The 27,290-nt window shown below is 41.9% G+C and overlaps 1 protein-coding gene across 1 annotated transcript in view; it reads left to right on the forward strand.

Moving 5' to 3' along the window:
* Positions 1–9,649: 9,649 nt before the first annotated feature.
* LOC311143408 (uncharacterized protein) overlaps positions 9,650–27,290 on the forward strand; it is a gene marked incomplete at both ends in the record, with an annotated part of 31,718 nt that continues 14,077 nt past the window's right edge. The window contains 13 exons of the mRNA XM_084179234.1: positions 9,650–9,815; positions 12,314–12,906; positions 14,519–14,539; positions 16,299–16,358; positions 17,447–17,500; positions 17,709–17,753; positions 18,696–18,722; positions 18,818–18,862; positions 18,982–19,026; positions 20,132–20,185; positions 25,243–25,311; positions 25,395–25,463; positions 25,668–25,736. Of these exons, the coding sequence (XP_084035360.1) occupies positions 9,650–9,815; positions 12,314–12,906; positions 14,519–14,539; positions 16,299–16,358; positions 17,447–17,500; positions 17,709–17,753; positions 18,696–18,722; positions 18,818–18,862; positions 18,982–19,026; positions 20,132–20,185; positions 25,243–25,311; positions 25,395–25,463; positions 25,668–25,736 (1,317 nt within the window). The remainder of the gene's footprint in view (positions 9,816–12,313; positions 12,907–14,518; positions 14,540–16,298; positions 16,359–17,446; positions 17,501–17,708; positions 17,754–18,695; positions 18,723–18,817; positions 18,863–18,981; positions 19,027–20,131; positions 20,186–25,242; positions 25,312–25,394; positions 25,464–25,667; positions 25,737–27,290) is intronic.

A 27,290-nucleotide genomic window follows, 5' to 3' on the forward strand; every position in this document is an offset into this window, starting at 1 on the left:
GCGTTCGTTGTCTCCGGAGTACTAGCTGCCACCGTTGTATGTTTCATGTTCGTTTGCTTCTGTCTAGTGTTGTCACACCTGTTTTCATTCAGTGTCATTAGTGTCCTATTTAGTTCCCGTTGTGTGTGTCAGGTGTTGTGTAATATTGTTTTGTGTCAGATGTGTTTTCGCTCGGTTGAGCTTCTCTCCACTGCGCTGGAGTTACGCACCTGTTTGTGCGCTGTTCAGTTTCGTTTTCGCCTTCGTGCGTATTTCGCCTTCGGGCAAGAGTTGTCCGTTTTGCCGTGTTTCGGCTAAATACAAGTTTGTTGGATTATCCGTCTGCGTCCTGCAATTGATTCCGCCACTACACCTACAGCACACCTTGACAGACGCAATCTAAGTTGAAGGGATATTCATCTCCAGCACCATATCAACATATTTGAAATGGCACAATTCTATGTTTTGTAGTAAAAAAGATAAAGGAAGATAAGTGTTTCCAATTATCTAATCGGTGTGCATCATGTGATTTTAACCAATTATGAGTCGGCATTGTCTACTAATTGGTTGTCATTGGAAATGCTTATCTTCCCCTTTAATTTCTTACTACAAAACAGAAATACTTGCCATTTTCACATACAGTGGCTTGCGAAAGTAGTCACCCCCCTTGGCATTTTTCCTATTTTGTTGCCTTACAACCTGGAATTAAAATTGCTTTTGGGGGGGTTTGCATCGTTTGATTTACACAAGATGCCTACCACTTTGAAGATGCAAAATAGTTTTTATATTGAAACAAACAAGAAATAAGACCAAACAAAAACAGAAAACTTGAGTGTGCATAACTATTCACCCCCCCAAAGCCAATACTGTAGAGCAGCCTTTTGCAGCAAGTACAGGTGCAAGTCTCTTGGGGTATGTCTCTATAAGCTTGGCACATCTAGCCACTGGGAATTTTGCCCATTCTTCAAGGCAAAACTGCTCCAGCTCCTTCAAGTTGGATGGGTTCCGCTGGTGTACAGCAATCTTTAAGTCATACCACAGATTCTCAATTGGATTGAGGTCTGGGCTTTGACTAGGCCATTCCAAGACATTTAAATGTTTCCCCTTAAACCACTTGAGTGTTGCTTTGGCAGTTTGCTTAAGGTCATTGTCCTGCTGGAAGGTGAACCTCCGTCCCAGTCTCAAATCTCTGGAAGAATGAAACAGGTTTTCCTCAAGAATTTCCCTGTATTTAGCGCCATCTATCATTCCTTCAATTCTGACCAGTTTCCCAGTCCCTGCCGATGAAAAACATCCCCACAGCATGATGCTGCCACCACCATGCTTCACTGTGGGGATGGTGTTCTCGGGGTGATGAGAGGTGTTGGGTTTGCGCGAGACATAACCTTTTCCTTGATGGCCAAAAAGCTCAATTTTAGTCTCGTCTGACCAGAGTACCTTCTTCCATATGTTTGGGGAGTCTCCTACATGGCTTTTGGCGAACACCAAACGTGTTTGTTTATTTTTTTCTTTAAGCAATGGCTTTTTTCTGGCCACTCTTCCGTAAAGTGTACGGCTTAAAGTGGTCCTATGGACAGATACTCCAATCTCCGCTGTGGAGCTTTGCAGCTCCTTCAGGGTTATCTTTGGTCTCTTTGTTGCCTCTCTTATTAACGCCCTCCTTGCCTGGTCCGTGAGTTTTGGTGGGCGGCCCTCTCTTGGCAGGTTTGTTGTGGTGCCATATTCTTTCCATTTTTTAATAATGGATTTAATGGCGCTCCGTGGGATGTTCAAAGTATGTCCCTGACCTGTTTGGAGAGCTCCTTGGTCTTCATGGTGCCGCTTGCTTGGTGTTGCCCCTTGCTTAGTGGTGTTGCAGACTCTGGGGCCTGTATAAAAGACACCTGGGAGCCAGAAACCTTTCTGATTAAGAGGGGTTCAAATACTTATTTCCCTCATAAAATGCAAATCAATTTATAACATTTTTGACATGCGTTCTTCTGGATTTTTTTGTTGTTATTCTGTCTCTCACTGTTCAAATAAACCTACCATTAAAATTATAGACTGATCATTTCTTTGTCAGTGGGCAAACATACAAAATCAGCAGGGGATCAAATACTTTTTTCCCTCACTGTATAGTTTAAAGTATAAATGGTATCAAAGCTGTATACAAGCAACCTATTCCAGACCAGTCTGCACGTTTTTAAAGTGTGAATGGTATTTCTAGCTTAAGTGGCGTAAGACTTAACATTCGAGACAATGGCCATTGAAATGCATTGGGATTTCTAATGTGAAAAGTATAAAAAAGTATTTTTTTCAAGCAATAGTGCCAGTCTGCACATTTTAAAAGTTGTTTTGGTGTTTGTAGATTTTTAAGGTTTGCAATGTGTGGTGGACGAAAGAAAATGGGTATGTTTGATTTGAGAAGTTCTTGCTTCCAGCAAGCATACCAAATAACAATGCGAATATGGGATTTATTTGATGCTGAGACTACACTTCTTCCCCACAGGACAGGCAATGGTTCTGGACTGACGGCTCCAAATTTGATTACCAGAAGTGGAATAAAGGATAGCCCAATAACTATAAAGGTGGCATTGAGCCGTGAATTTTGATGAACTGGGCAGGTACTGTAAGCCCACTATCATTCACTGATCTATTCATCAAATTAACCTTTTATTCATAGTACATTTGACAAATCTGACACACAAAGCCAAACACACACACTGTTCTGTTTTGTGTGCATCTGCGTTGATTTGAGTTAATCCTAATTTAATCCTAATTTGAGTTTCCTCTTTAGATGAAAAAGGCTGGAATGATTAAAGTGGTAGAGGGATTGTCTTTCCCTCTGTGTGCTCCCTAAGAACCTGTTTCAAATAAAGAAATGTTCTGATGTTTACTGTTAAACCAGTTCATCTGGTTGTTATATCCATAACAGTTTTAATTATAAGCCAATAAGATGTTTTATGTGCAAGTTCCTACAAGTGGCCAATTTCAAAGCTACAAAAAACGTTATCTTGGTGTCATTAACTCAGCGTTTCCCAAACCCGGTCCTCTGGACCCCAAGAGGTGCACGTTTTGGTTTTTGCCCTAGCACTACACAGCTGATTCAAATTATCAAAGCTTGATGATTACTTGATTATTTGAATCAGCTGTGTAGTGCTAAGGCAAAAACCAAAACGTGCACCCCTTGGGGTCCTGGGTCTTGTCATTCTGTTACCAAAATCCCACATATTTGGGATAATGAAAGTTAACAGTCACATAACTTTAGACCTACAAATAAGGGTGTTTTTACTGATAAATTGTTTGCATTAAGTGATAAGCTTATTCCGTTACCAAATCGGTAACAATTACAAAAAATAAAATCAGTAACTACTGCGCTTAAATTTGCTACAATGGGACATCATAGTAGTCACAAACCACAGTTTGGCCACCCACTACTGTTCTCCCTTCCCCTGATATACTGTTATGTTAAGTTCATACCTGTTCTCTTTCTGTCATCTGGTGGTCAAAGCAAGTGTGAAAACAGTCTGGACAACCCCTCAAATCGCTCTCCAACTAATGCAGGATTTACCAAACTCTGTCCTGGGGACCCCAAGGGGTGCATGTTTTGGTTTTGGCCCTAGCACTACACAGCTGATTCAACTAATCATCTCGCCTTGATTATTTGAATCAACTGTTAGTGCTAAACGGGGTCCACAGGACAGAGTTTGGGAAACGCTGCCATAGGAAGTCCCACCCAGTTGACTACTTTGAAATGGTGAAAGTCCTCAATGGCGCTGCCCATGCTAAAACTGGCTTTTGGGCACTAGAGTCCTATGGCGGTAACCTTACCCTATAGGGCCACTCAATAGATTACGCCACCTTTTGTTTAATGAGGAGAAGGACCTCAACCTTAGATTGGCCTATTCAGTGGCGATTTTAGCATGTAAATCTTGGTGGGGCAAACAAAAAATACAATGTGGGATGCATGCCAGCAAAGCCAATACACAACACGTTAATTGCACTATAATGGTGACGAACGGTGCCCACAAACCGTTAGGGCCTACATAAAGCTGTCCCAACAGCAGTCCCAACATCTTACCACTGCTGCACCTGGCTATCAGCAGAGCCTTCTCTGGCAGCGAAACAGTTCATTCAGCCTCATTTACAGCCTTTAAAAAAAACATAGCTGATATGGCTGACTTGCTTAAACAAATGTGGTTTCTACTGCCAATTGAGATGTACAAACTATGATATAAGGGGACGACAAGCGGATAAGAGGCAATCCGTAATTTTGATTAAGATATTAATGAGCGAGCTAGGACGGACGTAGTCAATGTAACTATTTGTTTAGCACTTCTGAAATGTACAGCGACAGAATTCAGAACATGGGCCGTTCTTACAGTGTTCTCCCTGTACACCAAGTCAGAACCGTAGGATAAATTAAGAGGGGAAAATAGACCAAATTATTAGGGTGAGGCACATGGGCTACTAACAGCTTACTACACAACATATACTTTGTATTACTTTCTTAGCTACAGTATACATATCTCCCTGGCATATTACATCATTTATGCAGCAGCATACAATACATTTTTGGACTCACATTGTTGTGCTGTGCTCACTTGAACAGGAAGGTGGCGTGGCATTCCTTCGTGGGCAAATTTTGTCATCAAAGTCTGGCATTCTTTGGATTTATGGTGCTTTCAAGACAACTGGGAACTCTGAAAAAAACAAGGTCAAATCATGATGGTGTCAGTGATCTTCAGGTCGTAGCTCTAGAAAGAGGCCAGAGTTCCGGATTTTCCCAGTCGGAGCTCGTTTTTTCACCCGAGTTCCCGGTTGTCTTGAACTCACTGAAGTCAAGTTTTCGCAGTTCCGAGTTAACAGTTGTTTTGAGCGCGGCACAAATCATGCTTCATTGACAGCATGGCCAATGTTGAATGTTTATCATTTTAAATTTGGAAAAGAGACCCTTAATCCCAGACCACACAGCCACTCCACTGAATAGCAGGCTAGTGATTGCTTTGCAATGCTTGCAGTTAGCCACTGATTCCTTACAAACCACTCATTGTTGAATTTGCGATTTCCAACCTGTTGTGTAATGTTTATGTCCAATGGCCGATGAGTACCGATACGTTTTATCTATAGTTTCTCTTCATTATTTCTCTTCATATGACAAGGATTAAAAAGGATTTGCCTGTAGATTGTCGACTTGATTCATGATGATGACTGCTAGCTAAGATTTAGAAAGTATGATGTTGACATGATCAGTCCAATCAAATCTACTGTAGATATAACGTGATTTGACGTAATTTTATCTGTGGCCAATGACCTTGAGCCTTCTTGGATGGTCACATCTAATGTAACTCTGTGGCAGCACCCAAGGGGCTTGAATTATCGAGCTTTACCCTTAGAGTTGGCGGTGATGTAGTGTCCCAACTGAGCCAATTACGGCGCAACTAGAGAACATTACCAACACCTACGCTCTGTATTTTCCACTGGCTGCCCCACCACAGAAAGCACTGAGATAGGCGGAACACCTGCATTTTGGAGCTACCTTACTCAAGAAAGCAAAAAAGAGACCATGTTTGTATGCAGCTTTATTAACTCAATATATTTTGATTTTTTTACATTGTTTGCAAACTGATATGTGACACGTATTAATGCCATAATAACATGCAAAACAGACAAGCCCCACCTGCCCTGAATGACGGGTCGCCACTGGGCCTATTAGTTTCCCCTGCACAGTTCCAGTACAAATCACCAAATTAGGCAGTTTTAGAAAAACATGCAGTGTACATTACAGCTTTAAATGTTTTCACAAGTTGTTTCGGATATTTAAAATGCTCCTGTCTAGCCGACCACCAGCCACAGTATCCGCCCTGCGTCCCCGGGGAGCTGGAGCCATCCACCAACGTGCCGTCCCCGCCCCCACCACGGTCACCTGCAGGGGAGATGTGGAAAAAGAGAGAAAGGAAAAGCGCAGAATACCAAAAAAGGAAGGGGTATGAAAATTATTAAAATAACCACTACAAGCCAGCAATACATGAGTGTGCACAACATCTTATCACTACAAAAACACCTTGTGAGAAAATCCCCCCCAAATGTTTAGTGATGTAGGTCGTACATAGGCCTGGACTGGTTCACTATTTATCCTATCGAATTCAGGTATACGAAGGGTTAAGGCCCAGCTGAGTCTGGCAGTGGCAGACCCTTCTCTGGCAAGCCCTTGAACTGCAGCGTGTTCTCTCTATCCCAAAGCACAAATTACTTTTTATTACTCCACCCATCCATTCACTCACTCATTCACACCTGTAGGTAATTGGGACTGATTGGTCCTGAGAACGGCAACTATGAACTGTAGGTGTCGTCAGCCAGGTGAACACTGCAGCAGGCCTGGGTACCACATACTATAGGCAGGCTGTCATTATTGGACAACAGCAATGTGTAGACCAACTACTGTATGCTCTCAGAACATACCATAGTAATATTACTTTAGTTTAGTTTAGAGTTGAGAGAACAAGCTACCTCCGGTCTGGAATAGTGAGTATAGGCTACCAAACTTCAGCCATTATTGGACAACAATGGCAATGTGTAGCCCAGGCTCTCATGACATTGGCTACTGAAGTAATATCACTTATGTATGGTCAGAGAAGTGAGAACAGGAACCTTTTGGTATGGAGGAAAATGTGTGACTGATGTGTGACTGATCAATAACGACATCAACATAATGACCTCGGTGATTGTTCCCTTCAAAATGACATTGTCATAACCAAACCCTGCTCTCTGATTGGTGCCTTCCTAATGATGTTGTCATAACCCTGCTCTCTGATTGGTCCCTTCCTAATGACATCATCATAACCTTGCTCACTGATTGGTACCTTCATAATGTCATTGTCATAACCCTGCTCTCTGATTCATATATGCTTACTGACAACAGATATGAAATGTGAGAAAATAACAGACTACCTCATGAAGAGAAGTGACTCACTACTCAGCTGCTTTAACATCTTGCCATAGTTGGCACAGGTTTGTTCCTTAGGCATTTTAACTAAAAGAGCCAAAGGTCTATTCATGTTCAAGATAAACAATGCATCGGATAGAAACGTATATTCATATTAATATTTCATATTATATTATATACCGGTAAGATACATTGAAAGGGTTGTCAGCTCAGTCTTTCTCTCCTGTCAGTGCAAAGAAGGTTTGGGAGTAGAGTTTGCCAAGCCATTATTCAGTGCAACATTCTTGAGTGTCAGTTCTCCTCTGATTACTTGCCGCCTGCAGGTCCGGAATAAAACGGCCCGTCACACAGCACAGCTGGCGTAGAGCTGTATGATTCCCCAACCAGTCTGCACAGGACCAGCTACCACTCTCGCACCATACCAGTAGAAAGGTCAGGGGCCAGCCAGCAGCAGAGTGTAGTCAGACGGTAATCTCTTAAAAGGATTCCGGAAGATCAAGCAGCACTTCATCAGGTTAACACCTGCTTATCTACTGTGATGATACCCTAGTTTAAAAAGTTGTGATCTAAATTGACCTGTTTGACCCTTTGTGTTACTACCGCTCACATTGTCACACAGAACTTAAAGCACACGCAGACACACTATAAATAGTTAAATTCATGTAATATGCAACAGATATAAATGTATTGTGTTTGTCATTGAGGGATATGGTGGCTCCAAGGTACATACTTTTACAGCAGATTAGGAACCTTGTTTTGAGTGTACAAAATATTAAGGACACCTGCTCTTTCCATGACATAGACTGACCGTCTGAATCCAGGTGAAAGCTATGATCCCTTATTGATGTCACTTGTTAAATTCACTTCAATCAGTGTAGATGAAGGAGAGGGGACAGGTTAAAGAAGGATTTTTGAATGAATGGTCCACCGCCCAAAGGACATCCAGCCAACTTGACAAAACTGTGGATAGCATTGGAGTCAACATGGGCCAGCATCCCTGTGGAACGCTTTCGACACCTTGTAGAGTCCATGGGCGACAAATTGAGGCTGTTCTGAGGGCAAAAGCGGGGAGGGGGTTTGGGGGTTGTGCAACTCAATATTAGTAAGGTGTTCCTAATCTATGGTATACTCAGTGTATATATCCATGCCTCCCAACCTCAAAATGTGCAATATGATCACTACAGCCTGAGTGTGCTATTAACCATTGTTCACATATCCCTAGTTCCCTACGGCTCATTACACAAAGCTTAGCTGCACTGAAATGAAGAAAGAAGACATCTCAGTGTGGAAGCTTGAGGATTCTGACCAACAGCAAAATCAGCAAGAACTGACACAACCCCAAAGTTTTTTTTTTTAAGACACACAGGTATGTCTGGCACTCCTCACTTATGTGTAAGCAAGGAACTATGATAAGCTGTTCCATGTATGGAAACAACTTGCAAACCTCTTGCTGACAAATTTAAGACTGATTGAGACAGAGTCATTAACCCATTGATTACCACAGGACAAAGGCATTCTCCACACACAATGAGGAAGACCAGATGAGCCCAATGCACTAAACTCTGATCGCATGACAACCACGGTAGGATCCTGTGGTATGTAAGAGGGAATGTTTATTGGTCTTTAAGACAACAACACTTCCTCCCTTATCCCTTCACCTCTTATTTAGTCAAATACAGATAGGAGGGATGGAGTTACATTTCAGGGATGAAAATGAAATTGAAAATAATAGATTTATTCAGATTAGTAACCCATATACACCACTCATAAAAATAATGACTTTATACAACCATATCAAGAGATATTAGATGCTTGGAGGCATCTTTATAATCTCTACACAACCGTTAAGTGCTGAAACCCAACCCCATTCTGCCCTTGCCCTGAGGGCCGAGCCAGAGCCTTGGCGGGGTCTTGCTGGATCTGGTGTTCCCTCCTCTTTTATGAAGGAGGAGGGAGAGGCTCAGGGGCTCACAGACACACTGTGCCTCAGGATGGCTATCATTGTTGCTATTGCTGCTACACACTCAGGGAACTAACTGGAACCTTCCATCACTGCTGTTCTTCTCTCGCTACCTGCACAAACAAGGATACCTGGATCTGCAGCACGCAAAAGCTTTGGATTGTGAGTCTACACGTTTTGCTCAGTAAAAGGACATTCTGCCTATATGCATGTTAAAAATAAAATAGAGGGAGGGTGTGTGATTTAAAAAAGTATACAAAAATGGGGGAGGGGGGAAATTGACAAATCTTATAATTTCAGATTAAAGACTAGTGCTATATTTAAGCAATAAGGCCCGAGGAGGTGTGGAATATGGTGAATATACCACGGCTAAGGGCTGTTCTTACGCACGACACAATGCAGAGTGCCTGGACACAGCCCTTAGCGGTGGTATATTGACCATATATCACAAACCCCAGAGGATCCTTATTGCTATTATAAACTGGTTACCAACGTAGTTAGAGCAGTAAAACTAAATGTTTTGTCATACCCGTGGTATACGGTCTGATATACCATGGCTTTCAGCCAATCAGAATTCAGGGCTCAAACCACCAAGTTTATAATTAAGATTAATCTGAGGACTCATTGTGTGCTAATCTTGTGCACAAATATCAATATTCAAATGCTCTATGTTGTTGACCAATCATGACATCATCATTGAACATGAAGTCATCATGTAGATTGTTATTTAAATAAATAAAAATTCCAAACATTATTATTGGTTGTCTCTCTCTGCAGGAGGGACAATGATGTTCCCTGCAGTGACCTGGCTCCTGTTGGTAGCAGGCCTGTTGGGTGTCTGGTCTCAGGACTACTATGAGGAGAGAACAATGAACAAGAGACCCAGAGGCAGGGGGGCCCAACTGCAAGCTGCAGCCACTGCACTTAACGGGCAAAAACATAATGGACAAGGTATGAATAAATACATCCTATTTTTAATAGTATAGTTGCTCATTGCAAAAGTTGCCCATTTCAAACTGTGCTTAAACAGTGAGATCACAGATGTCTTATTATGCCTCATTTATGTGACCATAATTAATCAATCCAATAGAAATCAGATTCCAGCTAAACAAGAGGTTGAGCATGCATCATAAAATCAAATGTAAAAGTTTTTACATTTGGTTAACACAGGTACAGACAGTAGATATATATCTATCTTATCAGTGGATGTCCTGTGGCATACTGTACCTGCTATGTTCCCAAGGTGTTGATATCCTACGGCATTTTTGGTGTATGTCATATTAACATGATTTAGCTTGGTCTTTCTGCCCATGTGAGAGATGTAATATAAAGATAAAGAGTTGAGTTCAGATAGGGTTTTTGGCTTCATAGACATTTTCACTTGACTGTCATAACGTTGAATGATTGCATTTCCAAGTCATTTAAAAATGAGGCAAGCTAGAAAACACAGGAACTCTTTAGTTGAAGGGCACCTACAGGTAACTGCAAAAATAAAGGAAACACCAACATAAAGTGTCCTAATAGGGCATTGGGCCACCACAAGCCGCCAGAACAGCTTCAATGCGCCTTCACATTGATTCTACAAATGTCTGGAACTCTATTGGAAGGATGTGACACCATTTGTCCATGATAAATTCCATAATTTGATGTTTTCTTGATGGTGGTGGAAAACAATGTCTCAGGCACCACTCCAGAATCTCCCATAAGTGTTCAAATGGGTTGAGATTTGTTGACTGAGACACACACACACACACACACTTTAAACCCCCTATGCTCCTTTGAGACCCGTCTTTCAAAGTCACTGAGATCTCCTCTTCTAGTCATGGTAGCCAGAATAATGGGCAAATGGGCATTTTTATACAGTACCAGTCAAAGTTTGGACACACCTACTCATTCAAGGGTTTTTCTTTATTTTTAGTATTTTCTACATTGTAGAATAATAGTGAAGACATCAAAACTATGAAATAACACATATGGAATCATGTAGTAACCAAAAAAGTGTTGAACAAATCAAAATATATTTTATATTTGAGATTCTTCAAATAGCCACCCTTTGCCTTGATGACAGCTTTACACACTCTTGGCATTCTCTCAACCAGCTTCACCTGGAATACTTTTCCAACAGTCTTGAAGGAGTTCCCACATATGCTGAGCACTTGGTGGCTGCTTTTCCTTCACTCTGCCGTCCGACTCATCCCAAACCATCTCAATTGGGTTGAGGTCGGGGGATTGTGGAGGCCAGGTCATCTGATGCAGCACTCCATCACTCTCCTTCTTGGTAAAATAGCCCTTACACAGCCTGGAGGTGTGTTGGGTCATTGTCCTGTTGAAAAACAAATGATAGTCCCACTAAGCCCAAACCAGATGGGATGGCGTATCGCTGCAGAATGCTGTGGTAGCCATGCTGGTTACGTGTGCCTTGAATTCTAAATAAATCACAGACAGTGTCACCAGCAAAGCACCCCCACTCATGTTTCATGGCCCAAGCAAGTCTCTTCTTCTTATTGGTGTCCTTTAGTAGTGGTTTCTTTGCAGCAATTTGACCATGAAGGCCTGATTCACACAGTCCCCTCTGAACAGTTGAAGTTGAGATGTGTCTGTGACTTGAACTCTGAAGCATTTATTTGGGCTGCAAATTCTGAGGCTGGTAACTCTAACTCTGGGTCTTCCATTCCTGTGGTGGTCCTCATGAGAGCCAGTTTCATCATAGCGCTTGATGGTTTTTGCGACTGCCCTTGAAGAAACTTGTCCGTATTGACTGACCTTCATGTCTTAAAGTAATGATGGACTGTTGTTTCTCTTTGCTTATTTGAGCTGTTCTTGCCATAATATGGACTTGGTCTTTTACCAAATAGGGCTATCTTCTGTATACCCCCCTACCTTGTCACAACACAAATGATTGGCTCAAATGCATTAAGAAGGAAAGAAATTCCACAAATTAACTTTTAAGAAGGCACACCTGTTAATTGAAATGCATTCCAGGTGACTACCTCATGAAGCTGGTTGAGAGAATGCCAAGAGTGTGCAAAGCTGTCATCAAAAGAAAGGGTGGCTATTTGAAGAATCTCAAATATAAAATATATTTTGATTTGTTTAACACTTTTTGATTCCATATGTGTTATTTCATAGTTTTGATGTTTTCACTATTATTCTACAATGTAGAAAGGAGTACAAATAAAGAAAAACCCTTGAATGAGTAGGTGTGTCCAAACTTTTGACTGGTAGTGTGCATGACCCTAAGTATAATGGGATGTTGATTGCTTAATTAACTCAGGAACCACACCTGTGTGGAAGCACCTGCTTTCAATATATTTTGTATTCCTCATTTACTCAAGTCTTTCCTTTATTTTGCCAGTTACCTGTACATAAGTACTTCATAACACATTCATAACCAACAATGACATCTTTCAATAGAATAGCCTCTTGTTGCAATTGTGTGTCTCTGACAGCTCTGCACATGAACACAGCCATTTTAGATGAGGACTGCGGTCTGGAGCTTTCCTTTCTGCTTGACAGCTCTGAAAGTGCCAAGGAGAACCATGAGCAGGAGAAGCGCTTTGCCATGGATGTGGTGGACAGGCTCCAGGCTGTCCGTCTGCAGACGGGTCGCAGTCTGAGCTGGAAGGTGGCCCTGCTGCAGTACAGCAGTCACGTCATAATCGAGCAGTCCTTTAAGCAGTGGAGGGGCACTGACAACTTCAAGTCCCACATCACCCCCATTTTCTACATCGGTCACGGCACCTACACCACCTACGCGATCACCAACATGACTAAGATGTACCTGGAGGAGTCCAGCCTGGGCAGCATCAAGGTGGCCGTGCTGCTCACTGACGGCATCTCCCACCCCAGGAACCCAGACATCTTCTCAGCTGCCGCCGACGCCAAGAACCAGGGGGTGAAGTTCTTCACGGTGGGCATCACCCGTGCAGCCAATGAGCCAGCCAATGTGGCCCAGCTCCGTCTGTTGGCCAGCTCTCCTGCCTCCCGATACCTCCACAATCTACAGGATACTGACATTGTGGAGAAAGTCCTCACGGAAATTGTGAGTATGATCCGCCTTGCATTGCTTCTAAAGAATCACAATATTGGGTGTAACAATGATGCAATGATACAGTTGTGATTTAGATGTAATCAAAGTTGAATTAGGGATATCTTGGATGTTGTAACCAAAATCATCTCAGGAATGTTTTTTTAAGTATGATAAAGGCTGGAGCCTGAATGACTGACCTTCCACAATTTGTAGCTATACAAATGCAAGACACTGTAGCAAGATAATGAATGGCTATCAATGACAGCCATGGATTTAGTATTTTTTGTTCAATGAGCAGACAGTTGTCTTACATTTTTCAATAGACTTGGCTCCTTACCATCTGCATGTTATGAGTGCATATCCCATGGGCTTTACTTTGACTCTGGTATGCCACAAGGTTTTTTGTCCCAATAAGGTAAACAGAGCCTCTTGTGGTCACACCTTACATACCTATGAGTGGAAGCAGACAGGTTCTTTCAGTGATATTCTTAGCCTTCTTTTTATCATAACATGTGGTTTACATTTGGCTCATAGGTATTACAATGGAATGTCTACTCATTGATTTCTTTCAAGGGGCAACATAACAAAACAGCGCTTGGCACGAAACCATAATTCCGATCCCCCCCCACACAGTCACTTGAACTCACACAGCAGGCTGAGGGGAGGCAGAAATATGATACAATATGTTAGAGTCCTGTCTTTGTAATCTATACTGAACAAAAATATAAACGCAACATGTAAAGTGTTGGTCTCATGTTTCATGAGCTGAAATAAAAGATCCCAGAAATGTTCCATATGCACAAATGGCGTTTTCTCTTAAATTTGGTGAACAAACTTGTTTACATCCCTGTTAGTGAGCATTTCTCCTTTGCCAAGATAATACATCCACCTGACAGGTGTGGCATATCAAGAAGCTGATTAAACAGCATGATCATTACACAGGTGCACCTTGTGCTGGAGACAATAAAAGGCCACTCTAAAATGTGCAGCTTTGTCACACAACACAATGCCACAGTTTTGAGGGAGGGTGCAATTGGCATGCTGACTGCAGGAATGTCCACCAGAGCTGTTGCCAGAGAATGTAATGTTAATTTCTCTATCATAAGCCGCATCCAACGTCGTTTTAGAGAATTTGGCAGTACGTCCAACCGGCCTCACAACCGCAGATCGTGTATAAACATGCCAGCCCAGGACCTCCACATCCGGCTTCTTCACCTGTGGGATCGTCTGAGACCAGCCACCTGGACAGCTGATGAAACTGTGGAGTATTTCTGTCTGTAATAAAGCCCTTTTGTGGGGAAAAACTCATTCTAATTGACTAGGCCTGGCTTCCCAGTGGGTGTGCCTGGCTCTCAAGTGGGTGGGCCTATGCCCTCCCAGGCCCACCCATGGCTGCACCCCTGCCCAGTCATATGAAATCCATAGATTAGGGCCTAATGAATTTAATTCAATTGACTGATTTCCTTATATGAACTGTAACTCAGTAAAATCGTTGAAATTATTGCATGTTGCATTTATATTTTTGTTCAGTATAGTTGTAAATGTACATGATTTATGTATGTATGTTTTGGATGGTGTATGATTGTCTCTAATGGTTGTCACTGTTTTATTTCTCTCTACCCAGACTGACCTGGCTGACAAGGGGGTAGGTACTATTACATTTTTTTATTTTATTTTATTTTTTGATGCAATTGAAATACTATCCTCATTCAACAAATACATAATTAAGTTCAGGGACTGCATGGTCATACAGTGGGGAAAAAAAGTATTTAGTCAGCCACCAATTGTGCAAGTTCTCCCACTTAAAAAGATGAGAGAGGCCTGTAATTTTCATCATAGGTACACGTCAACTATGACAGACAAAATGAGAAAAAATAATCCAGAAAATCACATTGTAGGATTTTTAATGAATTTATTTGCAAATGATGGTGGAAAATAAGTATTTGGTCAATAACAAAAGTTTCTCAATACTTTGTTATATACCCTTTGTTGGCAATGACACAGGTCAAACGTTTTCTGTAAATCTTCACAAGGTTTTCACACACTGTTGCTGGTATTTTGGCCCATTCCTCCATGCAGATCTCCTCTAGAGCAGTGATGTTTTGGGGCTGTCGCTGGGCAACACAGACTTTCAACTCCCTCCAAAGATTTTCTATGGGGTTGAGATCTGGAGACTGGCTAGGCCACTCCAGGACCTTGAAATGCTTCTTACGAAGCCACTCCTTCGTTGCCCGGGCGGTGTGTTTGGGATCATTGTCATGCTGAAAGACCCAGCCACGTTTCATCTTCAATGCCCTTGCTGATGGAAGGAGGTTTTCACTCAAAATCTCACGATACATGGCCCCATTCATTCTCTCCTTTACACGGATCAGTCGTCCTGGTCCCTTTGCAGAAAACAGCCCCAAAGCATGATGTTTCCACCCCCATGCTTCACAGTAGGTATGGTGTTCTTTGGATGCAACTCAGCATTCTTTGTCCTCCAAACACGAGGAGTTGAGTTTTTACCAAAAAGTTCTATTTTGGTTTCATCTGACCATATGACATTCTCCCAATCCTCTTCTGGATCATCCAATTGCACTCTAGCAAACTTCAGACGGGCCTGGACATGTACTGGCTTAAGCAGGGGGACACGTCTTGCACTGCAGGATTTGAGTCCCTGGCGGCGTAGTGTGTTACTGATGGTAGGCTTTGTTACTTTGGTCCCAGCTCTCTGCAGGTCATTCACTAGGTCCCCCCCTGTGGTTCTGGGATTTTTGCTCACCGTTCTTGTGATCATTTTGACCCCACGGGGTGAGATCTTGCGTGGAGCCCCAGATCGAGGGAGATTATCAGTGGTCTTGTTTGTCTTCCATTTCCTAATAATTGCTCCCACAGTTGATTTCTTCAAACCAAGCTGCTTACCTATTGCAGATTCAGTCTTCCCAGCCTGGTGCAGGTCTACAATTTTGTTTCTGGTGTCCTTTGACAGCTCTTTGATCTTGGCCATAGTGGAGTTTGGAGTGTGACTGTTTGAGGTTGTGGACAGGTGTCTTTTATACTGATAACAAGTTCAAACAGGTGCCATTAATACAGGTAACGAGTGGAGGACAGAGGAGCCTCTTAAAGAAGAAGTTACAGGTCTGTGAGAGCCAGAAATCTTGCTTGTTTGTAGGTGACCAAATACTTATTTTCCACCATAATTTGCAAATAAATTCATTAAAAATCCTACAATGTGATTTTCTGGAAAAGAAATTCTCAATTTGTCTGTCATAGTTGACGTGTACCTATGATGAAAATTACAGGCCTCTCTCATCTTTTTAAGTGGGAGAACTTGCACAATTGGTGGCTGACTAAATACTTTTTTTCCCCACTGTATACTGTACAGTTACATGTTGATTCTGAAACCTTTTCCTGCCTTTTTGAAGTGTCCCCTGGCCCAACGATGTGCCTGTGAGAAGGGCGAGAGAGGGCTCAGTGGTCCAACCGTAAGTACTTTCACTGTCCTTTCCAAACACTCCCCAATCACAGAACACTTCTCTTTTGAAATCAAAGAAAGTAGTTTGTTCCTGAAGTGCTGAATTCCATGAAATGTTCTAAAGAGGAAGCTAACATAGTTCTGATATCAGAGGTAATTGCTTGGTTATGTCGAAGAACCCCCTATGGGCAGAGCAAGCTGTCTTTCTTACATCTTCATTACCAGCATTCTGAAAATACTTCAAATGCTACAGGACAAGATAGATAGTTTTTCTCAATGAATGCTTCTTATAAACCTCAGTTGCTAATTTGCATTGCTTGTCCCGGCAAGTTATTGGACATTTCCTTTCCCACATAAGATGTCCCCCATGGAAACCAGGGGCAGCCTATGAAGGCCTTTACTCCCAATAAAAACAGGACCTTTGCCATCGTAAATAACACTTACTACCTCCATTGTCAGCTAGTCAGAGATGGAGAATGTTGGAAGAGGCTTAAACTGTGACACTAGGTGTGTGATCTTCTACATCATCGGACCAGACTAGAGGCCCCTCTCTGGATGGATGACAGCCTTATTAATGTCAGGGTCCTCCGCGTCTGACAGTCTTGTGCTGAAAGACAGTTGCATGATCATTAACCAGGTGCTTTCTCTACAGAGAGATTCCTTACATTTTTACACTGAGACTTAAAGGCTCTCATAATTGCTCTCTTTAGTTTAATGGCCACAAACCGACGATAAGCTGCGAATGTCAACCACCACACGCTGTCCAGGTGCCACACGGCAACCTGACCTCTCACCTTTTGGTCAAGCAGCAACATGTCCATCCTTGACACACACACACACACACACACACACACACACACACACACACAAAGTCACCCCCCTTGTGACCTCAGGTCATTTTACCACCTGCAATGACCAAACAATGCTGACGCCCTCAGGGAAACTATGCTTCACTTTCCCTTTTCCCTACTTCTGTAGCCAGTGATGGTTTATCTCTCACTGACTCGCTGCAGATCATTTGCAAAGGATAGTGGCCTTCCGTCAAACATGTTTTGTTTTAGAGTTAAATGAATCTCATGTTGTTCCTTCATTCCACAGGGGAAGAAGGGTCGCCCAGGAGAAGATGGAGTCCCTGGTCTTAAAGGATCGAAGGTCTTTGATTTCTTATGATTCTATTCAATTATTTAATTGATTCACATACCTGCTGTGTTCCTGATGTCTCTCTAAGATGCAAGATACAGCACATTTCCATTTACTTTTCTTGTATAGACATATATTCCTAATATGAGAAATCTAAATGAAATAGCTCCAGTGTGTACTGTGTAAATAATATAGATACCCTGTTTTCCTTTCCTTATAGGGAGAGGGAGGACTAAGTGGACTTCCAGGTCGGGACGGCGGAGAGGTGAGTGATACACTTAAATACATAGTATTTTTTTAATGAGATGTTCATATGCAGATATCCAGTCATCTATAGATACAGATGTAGGATCTTAATTTGATCACCCTGTTGGAGGAGAACTTTCCTGCAATGCAGGAAATGTCAAATGTGTAGTGTATACAAGGTTTAAAAAGGCTTCTGAAGTTTGTAATTTCCACTTAGAATTTTCCCTTACGAAAAATGTATCAACCCCTACAAAAATGTCCATTAATTATAATCCACATAATAATTCACATTTCCTGTTTCTGCAGCAAACTGGCTCAAATTAAGATCATACAGCTGTATGTTGATTAAGCATTTATCAATGTACAGAGTATACAAACATTAAGAACACCTGCTCTTTCCATGACATAGACTGACCAGGTGAATCCAGGTGAAAGCTATGATCCCTTATTGATGTCACTTGATGTTAAATCCACTTCAATCAGTGTAGATGAAGGGGAGGAGACAGGTTAAAGAAGGATTTTTAAGCCTTGAGACAATTGAGACATGGATTGTGTATGTGTGCCATTCAGAGGGTGAATGGGCAAGACAAAAGATTTAAGTGCCTTTGAACGGGCTATGGTAGTAGGTGCCAGGCGCACCGGTTTGTGTCAAGAACTGCAACGCTGCTGGGTTTTTCACGTTTAACAGTTTCCCGTGTGTATCAAGAATGGTCCACCACCCAAAGGACATCCAGCCAACTTGACACAACTGTGGGAAGCATTGGAGTCAACATGGGCCAGCATCCCTGTGGAACGCTTTCGACACCTTGTAGAGTCCACGCCCTGACTAATTGAAGCTGTTCTGAGGGCAAAATGGTGGGGTGCAACTCAATATTAGTAAGGTGTTCCTAATGTTTGGTATACTCAGTGTATGTATCACTATTGCTCACGATCTAACCTATTATACTGTGTTTATTTGCAGGGAAAACCTGGTTACAAAGGAGAGATGGTATGTCATTCAAGTTGCCATACATATTTCTGTTATTTTGTAGCTACAGTACATTCATTTCATATGACGTATTGCTTTCCATTTCCATTCCACAGGGTGAGAGGGGCGAGTGTGGTATTCCAGGAATTAAAGGAGACAGGGTATGTATGAATAATCAAATTTGTCTGCTCTCTGTGTCCTGCTTTTGTTCTATTGGTCATATTACAGGCTGATTTATACAGTACCTTTCTTTACTGTTTCATTGAATGTCCACTCCCAGGGTCCTGAGGGTCCAATGGGCACCAGAGGTGTCAGAGGTCTCCAGGTGGGTAGAAAACAGCGACATGTACCTAGAAAATGCACATATTCAGATCAAAGTGTTAACCTTTTGTGAAACTCCTGTATAAATGCATACATACTCACTCCGTGTTCCCTTCCCCTCCCACGCACACACAATGTAGTTGATCATGTCTGTAATCAACTTGGATTGGATTCAGGAGTAGACAGAACATAGTAAATGTAAATTCCGGGACACTCCATTTAGTATGATATGTTACGTTTTGTATGGTATGTATTAATTTGTGGATGTCCATCATCCATTTCGTATGCTATGTTACGAATTACAATTTGCATGATTTGCAATGCCAGGGTTGTGGGTTCGATTCCCACGGGGGGCCAGTATGAAAATGTATGCACTCACTAACTGTAAGTTGCTCTGGATAAGAGCGTCTGCTAAATGACTAAAATGTCAAATGTTACAAATTGCAATTCCTACAATATGCTACGAACTGCAATTCGTAAAATATGTTACAAATTTGCTAAATGTATGATATGTTATGAATTCCAATTTGTTGTCACTAATGTTAGCTAAGTGGCTAGGTTTCTAACGCTAACATTAGCTAGGCTAAGGGTTAGGGTTAGGGGTTAGGGTTAAGATTAGGGTTAAGGTTAGGATTAGGAGTTAGGTTAAAGGGTTAAGGTTAGGGGAAGTGTTAGCTAACATGCTAAGTAGTTGAAAAGTAGCTAAAAAGTAGTAAGTAGTTGCAAAGTTGCTAATTAGCTAAAATACTAAAGTTGTTCCGTGATGAGATTCAAACACGCAACCTTTGGTTTGATAGACGTTTGCGTTATACACCTACCCATCCACCTGACCAACCACCCTACTTTTGTTTGCCTTAAGTAACCTTCTGTCTTAGGTAACCATACCAAACGTAACATACAGTATCATACTAATTTGAGTGTCCCGGATTTACCCTTACTATGTTACGTCTAGTTGATGAGACCAGGCTGCTGTAATCTCTTTAGATTTTCCCAGTAATTTAGCAATAGTATCTGGGTAAACTTCACTTTATATCTAGATGTGAATTGTGTCCTCCAGCACAGTATCAGACATGTACACTTGTTAAGGAGTGTTCTTTGTTCCTCCCCAGGGTTTACCCGGACCACAGGGTGACATGGGACCTGAGGGCCCTCAAGGAAAGAAGGTTAGTAAGAAGACACTTCATACTTACTTCATCACACACATCTGCTGTCACCTGTACACTTCCTTTTAATAGAACTTTAAAAGAGAGGTTCCTGACACCCGTTCTACTACCTGGGAGTCGAGGGGCATGTGTCTCCCCTAAAAGGCACATATGGAAGATATCGGCCCAGTGCCATTGTGCCGTCACCTTCATTTGTTCAGCAGCGTGGGGATTCATGCTAGTTTTCACAATCATATACAGGTTCAGTTAATGGCAGGGGTCCTGTTTCTAAATATACACTAGGAACTGCCTAGAGCATTGTCAACCTCCTTACCAGTCCTCTATAGGGATTGTCAAGGCACTTAAAAACAGCTATGAAAAGTAAAAGGTTCTCTCTCCATGTAAGAACATGCAGGTGTCTGTTGGAAAGAGATAAAATGAACAAAAGGGTAAACACTTAGAATGTCAAAGATAGATTTTGCTCCCATAATATGAGTAAGTTATACTGTACGTGTTGAGTGTATGTGTTGAGGTTTCTGGCAGATGAAATTTTAGCAGCAGAGTGGATAGGTCACATCATTTGCTAGTGCTGACAAGAAGTGACTTATCTCTTACTAATTGAATCAGCACCACCATCAAATACTATTTTTCAAAGGTGGATGGATTATGGAAAGAGCAATGTTTAAAGTCTACCCTGTTATTAGGAATATGTTTTAATAATGTAAGGTGTTAAGCATTTAAAAGAGCAGGTTGACGTTTATTGTCATGAGTCTTGTCTTTGAGGCAGAACTGATCGATTTTCACTAAATGGGCCAGCTGCAAAGTCAAAATTGGCTATATTGTAAAGATTCATGAAAACAAAAATGTGCTGTTTGGTCCTCATTTAAGGTTAGGGTTAGGCATTAGCATTAGCAGTGTGTTTAGGGTTAAGGTTAGGGTTAGGTTTAAAATCCGATTGTATGACTTCTGTGCCAGCTAGTGACCATTCTGCAGAGCTGCCAGAAAGATTCATGACGGAAAAAGCTAACCTGCTTTAAGAGGTAAAATGTGATTGTTCCATTGGTATGGAGGTATGCAAAGAAAATTGTGAGAGATCTGCCTTGCTTTGGGAAAACGTTTTAAGTGGTTATCTCAGCTTTCTTCTTGACAGGCTCCACTTCTTTGCTGTTTCTCATTTAGGATGAAATATCTCCTAAGTCGTGAGTGAAGCTCATAATTACTGCAAACTCTGCAGCGAACCATTGCCTCCAGTAAAATAGCTCTTCATTGTTTTGAGACTGGTTGTTTTGGACTACTTTGAGTCGGAAACTCAACTGAGAAAGTGCCTGGCTGCAGGATGTGTCCTGACTTGTTTTATTTTATAGGGGCCAAATAGTTGCCCACTTTTCCATGTACAGTGCAGTTCAGATAATAGCTCATCCACTAGTACTGTTTTCACCTCATTTCAACCAGCGTTGTAAACATTGAAGTTAGGGTCAAACTTCAACTTCAATAAATGGACTTAACCTTAATAACAGGTTGTTACATCAATCAAATTTCAACATAGTCATCAGAACAATGTATACGTTGAAATTGTGTTGAAAATTCCACATAGAACCGTAAAAAGTATTTTTCATCCTATATTCAATATACTGTACTGTATATTGATTGTGTGGTTTAAATTGTTGAATTTTAGATTTGATTAGACATATTTGATTTGATATTATTTCAATGTTGATCGTAAAATGGCATGTTCAAATCAATGTCGTTGTTTCAACGTCATGCTATCAACCTAAATAAAGAGTTGTATTGAAATAAAATGTGAAACCATAGTCCAACGATTTCTGCCTGCAGTGACTCCTACTGGTATATGAGGGGTAATGCACTTTAATGAGAATAAGTCTACCATCCAGATGTACCCTGCTTAGCAATCAAGCTGTGTTCGTTTCAGCTGAGCTATCATTTCAACACATTTAGACATTGATTCCATACTCATTTGCGTAGACTACCTAAATAACATTGAATAGTTGAAAGTAACTCCTCTAACTTTTCTTACACAAGCTGTATGTGAAAGTAAATTCGGAGTGAGGTTGCATTTATGTAGGCTACATTGACATTGATTTGCCTAACTAAGTACACCATAATTTCAACTTGTAGCTAGGCATACTATCATTCATCCATGGTTGATTGGATCTTTGGAAGTTTAGAAGTAGTAACCATTAGCCCTATAAATAGGATGCCAAATTCATGATATTAATAATACCGTTTTTTGGATATTGTCTTTTATATATGTTATTATATGTAGTTTTTTCAACACAATTTCAAAGTATATATAGTTCTGATGATTATGCTGAAATGAGATTGGTGTAACAACCTGTTAGGTTAAGTCAATGTATTTAAGTTGAAGTTTTACCCTCATTTCAATATTTACAAAGCTGGATGAAATGAGATGAAAACAGTACTGATTGATTACTTTTTTCAAATCCAATGTATTTTCCACGTTGATTCCACGTCACAATACTTCGACAAATTACATTAAATCAATATTGATTCAACCAGTGTGTGCCCAGTGGGTCTGCTTGATTTAGAACACGTTTGAGTAATTACCTTTGAGATCAGAAGTTTTGATATGAGCTTTTTCCCATCAACTTCAAAAATAGCCTCTGTGCAAGTATTTTCTGAGCAATACTAGGCGTTGTTTATAATTCAAATGTAGGAAGAATATAATTGATATAATATCAATATATATCTGAGTAATATAGATCAAAGGGCAATGTTTCTGTGTGATTTCAATTAACATTAATCTGAATCTAAATGTAAAACAACTGGATGTAAAAGTTTGATCTGCGTAAACAGAATTAGAACTTTGGACTGCCCTTTAGCTGTAACCAATGAGGGAAAAAAGTATTTGATCCCCTGCTGATTTTGTACGTTTGCCCACTGACAAAGAAATTATCAGTCTATAATTTTAATGGTAGGTTTATTTGAACAGTGAGATACAGAATAACAACAAAAAAATCCAGAAAAACGCATGTCAAAAATGTTATAAATTAATTTGCATTTTAATGAGGGAAATAAGTATTTGACCCCTCTGCAAAACATGACTTAGTACTTGGTGGCAAAACCCTTGTTGGCAATCACAGAGGTCAGACGTTTCTTGTAGTTGGCCACCAGGTTTGCACACATCTCAGGAGGGATTTTGTCCCACTCCTCTTTGCAGATCTTCTCCAAGTCATTAAGGTTTCGAGGCTGACGTTTGGCAACTCGAACCTTCAGCTCCCTCCACAGATTTTCTATGGGATTAAGGTCTGGAGACTGGCTAGGCCACTCCAGGACCTTGATGTGCTTCTTCTTGAGCCACTCCTTTGTTGCCTTGGCCGTGTGTTTTGGGTCATTGTCATGCTGGAATACCCATCCACGACCCATTTTCAATGCCCTGGTTGAGGGAAGGAGGTTCTCACCCAAGATTTGACGGGACATGGCCCCGTCCATCGTCCCTTTGATGCGGTGAAGTTGTCCTGTCCCCTTAGCAGAAAAACACCTCCAAAGCATAATGTTTCCACCACTATGTTTGAGGTGGGGATGGTGTTCTTGGGGTCATAGGCAGCATTCCTCCTCCTCCAAACATGGCAAGTTGAGTTGATGCCAAAGAGCTCAATTTTGGTCTCATCTGACCACAACACTTTCACCCAGTTCTTCTCTGAATCATTCAGATGTTCATTGGCAAACTTCAGACGGGCATGTATATGTGCTTTATTGAGCAGGGGGACCTTGCGGGCGCTGCAGGATTTCAGTCCTTCACGGCATGGTGTGTTACCAATTGTTTTCTTGGTGAGTATGGTCCCAGCTGCCTTGAGATCATTGACAAGATCCTCCCGTGTAGTTCTGGGCTGATTCCTCACCGTTCTCATGATCATTGCAACTCCACGAGGTGAGATCTTGCATGGAGCCCCAGGCCGAGGGAGATTGACAGTTATTTTGTGTTTCTTCCATTTGCGAATAATTGCACCAACTGTTGTCACCTTCTCACCAAGCTGCTTGGCGATGGTCTTGTAGCCCATTCAAGCCTTGTGTAGGTCAACAATCTTGTCCCTGACATCCTTGGAGAGCTCTTTGGTCTTGGCCATGATGGAGAGTTTGGAATCTGATTAATTGATTGCTTCTGTGGACAGGTGTCTTTTATACAGGTAACAAACTGAGATTAGGAGCACTCCCTTTAAGAGTGTGCTCCTAATTTCAGCTCGTTACCTGTATAAAAGACACCTGGGAGCCAGAAATCTTTCTGATTGAGAGGGGGTCAAATACTTATTTCCCTCATTAAAATGCAAATAAATTTATAACATTTTTGACATGCGTTGTTCTGGATTTTTTTTTTGTTATTCTGTCTCTCACTGTTCAAATAAACCTACCATTAAAATTATAGACTGATCATTTCTTTGTCAGTGGGAAAACGTACAAAATCAGCAGGGGATCAAATACTTTTTTCCCTCACTGTATATATGAATGGTCAAAGCCATCAATCATGTGACACCATTTATATCTATGTGAAGATAAAATAGCGCATTGAAGCCAAATTAAGTCGGTTAAAATGTTGTCTCATGGCGACATAGTAACATGCACAGTTTGAGCTACTCCAGGAAGTAACTTTGCAGGCTAGCTCAGTGCTACCCCTTCTAATTGCGGTCCTCTGTAGCTCAGCTGGTAGAGCACGGCGCTTGTAACGCCAAGGTAGTGAGTTCGATCCCCGGGACCACCCATACACAAAAATTTATGCACGCATGACTGTAAGTCGCTTTGGATAAAAGCGTCTGCTAAATGGCATATTATTATTATTTTTATTATTAATTGAGTAATTCAAGGTGAAGGCCGACCTGGGTACTGCAGGCTGCCATTAGCAACTAAATTATCCTTAAAACTTATTCTGTGTGCGATTTTCAAATAATCGGTTCAAGGACATCCATCTGGTGTATTAGAAGCAATTATTGGTGCCATGCTTGTCTTCGATAACCCACTCCCTTGTTCTTTACAGTGGATCTGTGTTATGCTGCTGACTTTGTTTGCTGCTAACTTTTCTGTGTCTCTCGTGTTGGTTATCATAGGGTGACCGGGGTCCAGCTGGCCCAGCAGGAATTCAGGGAGAAACTGGTATTGGACTTCCTGGACCAAAGGTACGTTTTTTCTATTATTGCTTTTGTATAACTAATGAATTGTCTTACGTTACCTGTTACATCTCGCCATATCTTGTTTGCAGGGTGATCTGGGATTCCAGGGAAGACCCGGCCCCCCTGGTCCGCCAGGGTTGGGTGAACATGGCCAGCCAGTGAGTGGACAGAAACTGCTGACTAGCATTTTACTGTAGCATACTACATTACGTAGTTTGGTTTCATTGACAACCTGACTGATTTTTTAAAACTTTGAGTGATACTGTATATCACAGTAGGAAACATGAGCTGGGATGACAACTACAAAGGCAGTGTCATCTGACCCAATGTTGGAAAAAGGATTATGCTGGTTTATTTTACAGGGGCCTCAAGGGCCACAAGGTGTTCAAGGGGAGAAAGGACCCTACGGCGAGGGGCTCCCTGGGCCAAAGGTATGATTACGATTTTGTCATGAGAAAAAGGACAAATACAATAGAGAAATTATCTGGGTACAGATAAAATTGTATTTGTCACATGCGCCGAATACAACAGGTGTAGACATTACCGTGAAATGCTTACTTACAAGCCCTTAACCAACAATGCAGTTGAAAGAAAATAAAGTTAAGAAAATATTTACCATATAAACGAAAGTAAAAAATAAAAATAACACAATAAAATATCAATGCAAATAGTCCGGGTGGCCATTTTATTAATTACTCAGGAGTCTTATGGCTTGGGGGTAGAAGCTGTTAAGGAGCCTTTTGGACCTAGACTTGGCGCTCCGGTAACGCTTGCCATGCGGTAGCAGAGAGAACAGTCTATGACTTGGGTGACTGGAGTCTTTGAATGTTTTTTGGGCCTTCCTCTGACACCGCCTAGTTTATAGGTCCTGGATGGCAGGAAGCTTGGCCCCAGTGATGTACTGGGCTTTACACACTACCCTCTGTAGCGCTTTACGGTTGGATGTCGAGCAGTTGCCATACCAGGCGGTGATGCAACCGGATGCAACAGGATGCTCTCGATGGTGCAGCTGTATAACGTTTTGAGGATTTGGGGACCCATGCCAAATCTTTTCAGTCTCCTGAGGGGGAAAAGGCGTTGTCGTGCCCTCTTCACGACTTTCTTGGTGTGTTTGGACCATGATACTTTGTTGGTGATGTCGACACCAAGGAACTTGAAACTCTCGACCCGCTCCACTACAGCCCCGTCGATGTGAATAGGGGCGTGTTCGGCCCTCCTTTTCCTGTAGTCCACAATCATCTCCTTTGTCTTCCTCACGTTGAGGGAGAGGTTGTTGTCCTGGCATCACAATGCTAGGTCTCTGACCTCCTCCCTATAGGCTGTCTCATCGTTGTTGGTGTTCAGGCCTACCACCGTTGTGTCGTCAGCAAACATAATGATGGTGTAAATTCAATTGATTGGACATGATTTGGAAAGGCACACACCTGTCTATATAAGGTCCCACAGTTGACAGTGCATGTCAGAGCAAAAACCCAGCCATGAGGTCGAAGGAATTGTCCGTAGAGCTCAGAGACAGGATTGTGTTGAGGCACAGATCTGGGGAAGGGTACCAACAATTTTCTGCAGCATTGAAGGTCCCCAAGAACAGTGGCCTCCATCATTCTTAAATGAAAGAAGTTTGGAACCACCAAGACTCTTCCTAGAGCTGGCCGCCCGGCCAAACTGAGCAATCGGGGGAGAAGGGCCTTGATCAGGGAGGTGACCAAGATCCCGATGGTCACTCTGACAGAGCTCTAGCGTTCCTCTGTGAAGATGGGAGAACCTTCCAGAAGGTCAACCATCAGAGAGATCCTTCATGAAAACCTGCTTCAGAGCGCTCAGGACCTCAGACTGGGGTGAAGGTTCACCTTCCAATAGGACAATGACCCTAAGCACACAGCCAAGAAAACGCAGGAGTGGCTTCGGGACAAGTCTCTGAATGTCCTTTAGTGGCCCAGCCAGAGCCCGGACTTGAACCCGATCGAACATCTTTGGAGACCTGAAAA

This window comes from Coregonus lavaretus, assembly GCF_964263955.1.
Source record: "Coregonus lavaretus genome assembly, chromosome: 16".
NCBI lineage: Eukaryota > Metazoa > Chordata > Actinopteri > Salmoniformes > Salmonidae > Coregonus > Coregonus lavaretus.